This window comes from Bos grunniens, chromosome X (assembly GCF_055505025.1).
Source record: "Bos grunniens cultivar Pamir isolate PY7600 chromosome X, Bosgru_T2T1.0, whole genome shotgun sequence".
In the NCBI taxonomy this organism is placed as follows: domain Eukaryota; kingdom Metazoa; phylum Chordata; class Mammalia; order Artiodactyla; family Bovidae; genus Bos; species Bos grunniens.
Window position 1 is genome coordinate 124928327 of NC_141194.1, and position 4951 is coordinate 124933277.

A 4951-nucleotide genomic window follows, 5' to 3' on the forward strand; every position below is an offset into this window, starting at 1 on the left:
TGTTTTACCTCTCTTTGATCCCCTTTTCATATACAAAGTATAATCTCTAGATTTACACCACATAATAAACACAAACACAGTTTTATGTAAATCACAAGAGTATATGAGAAATTATAAGCATCGGAGATGTGATGGAAGGTTTTTAAGTGCCATGTGTACTTCCTATTTGGCCTCTGACATAGACAAATGTGTCACTATACCTAGTGGGGCTCCATTTTATTTAGAAAGCCCAGTAATGTTAATGCTTGTACATTGAAGAAAACTATGATTTGTCCAATCCTTTCCTCCTAAGATTTCACCACAATTTACAAGCCATTGAAGTCCTGACACCATATACCTACACATAGCTCAGGGTTGAACAGACACTCTGGGAGGAAAAAATACCATTTTTAACTGAAAAGCTAGACTCTGTCATCTTCCTTCTTCACACTGCAGCCAGTGAATAGGGACACACTAATTTCGGACATCTGAGTGGTTGCAGCACCCGGGACCCTTCCCATCACTGCTAGGTTGTCAAGAGGGGTATTAGCAGCGGAAGCGTCAGGCACCCCTGCCTTGCAACAGAATAACTGAGCTTTAAAATGCTGCTGGAAGGTATTGCTCAGCCAGTAAAGAGCAAAGGGGTTTACACAAGAATTGCTGAAAGCCAGAATCCGAGAGATGATGGTGACAATTAAGTGAACGGTAGAGGAGTCCGTATAGTTTTGAGAAGTGAATGAGCGGTAGAGATACAGAAGGTGATTCGGCAACCAGCAGAGAGCAAAGAGAGCCACCAGCACCAGAACTGTTCTGGCAATTCGCTTCCGGGATTCAATCTATAGAGAGAAGAAAAATGACAGCAACAACAACCAAAAACCAAGAACCCATCGACAAAACAAACAAAACACACCCAAAAGAAAACATTGAGCTGGCAGAGATTTTAAAAAGCCATTTTCTAGATTAACTGAGAAATTTATAGTTAACAGGCTGGTGTCTCTTTGCACAGGCAAGTGTGGGAAGGCAGCCTGTGGCTCTAGAATACAGCAAGTGAATTGACATAGTAACCTGTGATGTTGGTCTCTGATTAGCTCTAATTCAGACTCCTATCCCTGGTTTTGAGATACTCTAGGGTGTCTCTAACTATCTCAAGGAGTGTTGTGGAACCATTGAAGATTTAATTTTATTAAGAAGTAAATGCTGTACAAAACTGTTTTAACTGCATCAGCAGAGGCTGACTAAGTTTGAACAGTCTTCTGGGGATTGTGAAAGTTGACAAACTTGTACCTAAAATTATTTTTAATGTATAGGAATTCTCCCCATATAGTCAGGGGAATAAAAACCAATGTGCCATCCTTCATATATGAAAATAATCCTACCTACACCTCTTAATAAGAGAAATGACCCAAATGAAGTGCAGACATTGCCTGTAGTCACAGATAGAGCAAAGAAAACTGTTCACGTGGGCATGAAAATGCAACTTTATAAAATAGTGAATAAATAAATAGAATACAACTGTAGCCTCCTGAGCACCACTGTTGAACCAACTGAAAGGACTAGCTTGAAAAAAAGCACTGAGCTCTCCATGTACTGGTCAAGAGGTAAATGGAATCATCTCCCACCCAAGAAAGATAGAAATCCTGTTGGTTTTTTTTTTTTTTTAATTAAGTGGAACAATGTTTTGCCAATATTCTTTTTATTCCATTCATATTTATGAGAGCAGAGCACACCTGGGTCTTGCAATGGCCTTAATCAAGCTACTGTGAGTCACTGTGTTCTCTTGCCACTGGCGCTGGGTCCCTCGAGACCCCCTGCCCCCAGTCTGCTCATCTGTGTGTAAGTGGTTTGCATTGAATAATGTTATGGCTTCTTGTCAGTTCTACCATCCTGCGTTTTTCTATCATTCTGTTACACTTTCTAAAACAAAAGATGCTTCACTTTATAGTCTCACCTTGTGTGATGTTTCTCACTGTTCTATGGGGTGATTTTTGACTTACCCCAAACTTCAGCTGCCCCTTTTCTAATAATAACAGTCCTACCATTTACTGAACATTTACTGTGCAGTAGGAACTATGTTAAGCATTTCATATATATCATCCAGTCCTCATTTTCATTTTATACATGAGGAAAGTGAGGCTCAGAGAGGTTAAGTAGCTTGCTCAAGATTGTTCAGCTGGTATGGAATTAAATCCTGGGTCTGACAGACTCCAGAGCCCAGGATCATAGCAAAAATATGATTCCGCTATTGTATTTATTGTCCAAAGGTGCAAAAGGAGGCATTTCCCTTCTAAATACACGCATGAGTGCTGATGAATACATACCTGCTTGCGGGCATGGCTTTGTTCCTCAGTAGGTATGTTCAAGGTGCTTTTGTAAAGAGTTCTAGCAATCAGAGAGTAATAGACAGAGATAATCGAAAGTGGAATAATGTAGAATACTAAGAAGCACAGCAGAGAATGTATCTCTTGCAGGAGCCTCTCAGAAACAGGGTAAGAGGCACACACTTTAAATGTTACATTTTTGTCAGGATCTTGAAAAGTATATACATTTGAAAATATAGCCTCCGGTAGAGCAATGATCATAGACATGATCCAGATGCAGCCAGCTTTGGCACAGGTCTTCAGGATGGCATTTGGGGGCTGACGCTCCAAGGGCTTCACAACTGCCTTGTATCTAGAAACATATAATCACAGCAAAAGGCAAAATCAATATCAAAATGACAGAATCTAAAAATTAGAAGTGACCTTAGTGATCATCCAGTTGTACCTCCTATCCATATGTATATAACCAAGTCAACATTAACCAGCTGAAATTGGCTAGGATTTCCAATACACATAATACATCCCAGTAATTTTTATTTATGCTAATCACTTTTTCCTTTTATTCACTGTTGAGATAGTCCAGGTTTGCAATTTATATGCTTTTCTTGTAGATCCTCTATTTAGGGCAAATAAATATTTTTTGGGCATGATTTTGTGTGTGATGGAGAGTAATTCATTACCTGTGTATTACCTTAAGTGTTCTAAAAGACTTCAATTTTAAGTAAGTGACTGATATTAAATCTAATTCTCCTTTCTTCATGAGTGAGCAGTCATCAACCTTACTAGAAAAGAATTCTATGAGTTTATGCTGAAAAGAGGAGAGGGTTAATTTCTTCCCTGTTCAAATGCTAATTTCTTGCCCAAGCCAATCTGTAGGTAGTTTCGGGGCAAGGCAAGGGTGAAACCGAAAAAACCCTATACCCATGCAAAGATGCCTCCTTATTCTGACAAATCTACCTCAAAATCTATATAGCCTTTAAGTAAATCTGTCCTCAAACAGAATATAAAACCAGTCAAAGAAAAACTCCATAAAAGACACAAGGAAAGCTTTTCTTCCTCTCAGATCCTGGAATCTGAAGAAGCTTTTCCTTCTGGTACTGCCAGACATTGATTACTTACCAGCTTCTTGCAGGCTTTTTAAAGCATCATCTTAAACATTTGGAGCCTTAATTTTTTATGCTTTCATAGTTATTATTCTACAATAGGCGCACAGAAAAACACAGTACTTAGGCTGAAAATATCCTAACAGAGTCCAAACACCCTGACTGCCAGAGGTTCTCACACACTCCATTCATACAGCTCTAAAAGTCAACCGGGATTAATTTATGTCTCTGGAAACGAGAATGTCATTGAACGCCTATAGAAAAAAACAAATACAATTAAGTCACGACATTATACTGAGTTACCAGGAAGCCAAAAGCCTCACCGTTTTTTCACCATTAATTAATTTGATTCATTTCAAGTAAATTACATGCATGTATCTTTTTTTACCATTCTTCCGGTAGACAGTAATGTATATGCAGTCAATTTCACACCTATGCTGATGTTTTAATGTTGACAATATTGCACCACTAGGCTGCACTAATGTATAAAGCATAAATTGTTTTTCTTTTTCACCTGGAACAATTTGCCTTAATAAATTGAGGGGAGGGGGGAGACCGTTCGGTATTCTTTCAAACAAACAATTACAGTTCAAAGAAAATAAACGATCCCCGAAGCACACAGTTTCAATCTCTCCTCTAATGCTAACACAGAAATTTTTACATTCTCATATCAACTTTTATTTAAAATGCCTCCCGATTTCCCAATCTTACATCCCGATTACAGAGTGTGAGAAAAGCAGCAGAGTAGCCAGTGAACGCTACATACAAGCTTTCCTTTCTTTTTGTCTTATTTCACATCCTGGCAAATAGAACTGAGAAAAGAAACCCACCTGTCAGCACTGAGAATTGTTAACGTGAACACTGATACACCGACAGAAGTGAGCCGGATGAAAGAGAGCACCTTACATCCAATTCTTCCGAACAGCCATCCCTCTGCCAGGTAGTGGGTTGCATCGACTGGCACACAAGTTAGCAGAAGTAAAAGATCTCCAAAAGCCAGGCTGGTGATGAAAATGTTGGGAACTGTTTGCATGGATTTGGTCTTGAAAAAGACTTTGATGAGAATAGCATTTCCAAGGATGCCCACTGAAATGATCACGGCATAAGTGATATAGATGGCACACAATGCTTCTATTCCTGGAGAGTTGTCTCCGGTCCTTCTTTTATTTGTGGAATCATTAGGGACGACGGAGCTCGATAATTCTGTGTCATTTGTGGTTGAAATTAAAGTCTGATTAGGTGACTGAGGCTGCCTTTGAGACATTTCTTCTAAAGCCAATGCCTTGAATATTTCTTCTGCTCAGTTCAAATGTAGTTGATTGTCACGTCTAATGCCTACGTCTAGTAATGAGATGGTAGAGGAACAGAGCAGAATGGCAGGCAAATCCAAGACACTCAGATACTCCTTTCCTTCAGTTGTTCTGTGTCTCCCAGCATGCTTGGCTAAATGCTTACTGATCTGGCACTAGAGGGTGGGAGGTGGAGGAGTTTTATTGACAGTTTTATTTCATGACGTTTCCATGACAGAAGGAGGGGGTATGGGAAATGCTC

General features: G+C 39.4%; 1 protein-coding gene across 1 annotated transcript; it reads right to left on the reverse strand.

Moving 5' to 3' along the window:
* Positions 1-401: 401 nt before the first annotated feature.
* Positions 402-4664, reverse strand: BRS3 (bombesin receptor subtype 3). Its single transcript, XM_086389129.1, has 3 exons — positions 4231-4664; positions 2298-2649; positions 402-815 (listed from the first exon to the last, which is right to left on the reverse strand). The coding sequence occupies exons 1-3, from the start codon at positions 4662-4664 to the stop codon at positions 402-404; spliced, it is 1200 nt and encodes a 399-aa protein (XP_086245255.1).
* Between the last annotated feature and the right edge of the window lie 287 nt (positions 4665-4951).

What these genes read in the sequence shown, in the direction of transcription:
- BRS3 (XM_086389129.1), bottom strand. Translation starts at nt 4,664, where the DNA reads ATGTCTCAAAGGCAGCCTCAGTCACCTAATCAGACTTTAATTTCAACC. An exon ending in ACAATTCTCAGTGCTGACAG is followed by an intron (nt 2,650 to 4,230) that starts GTGGGTTTCTTT and finishes ATATGTTTCTAG; the next exon opens with ATACAAGGCAGTTGTGAAGC. An exon ending in AAAGCCATGCCCGCAAGCAG is followed by an intron (nt 816 to 2,297) that starts GTATGTATTCAT and finishes TTCTCTCTATAG; the next exon opens with ATTGAATCCCGGAAGCGAAT.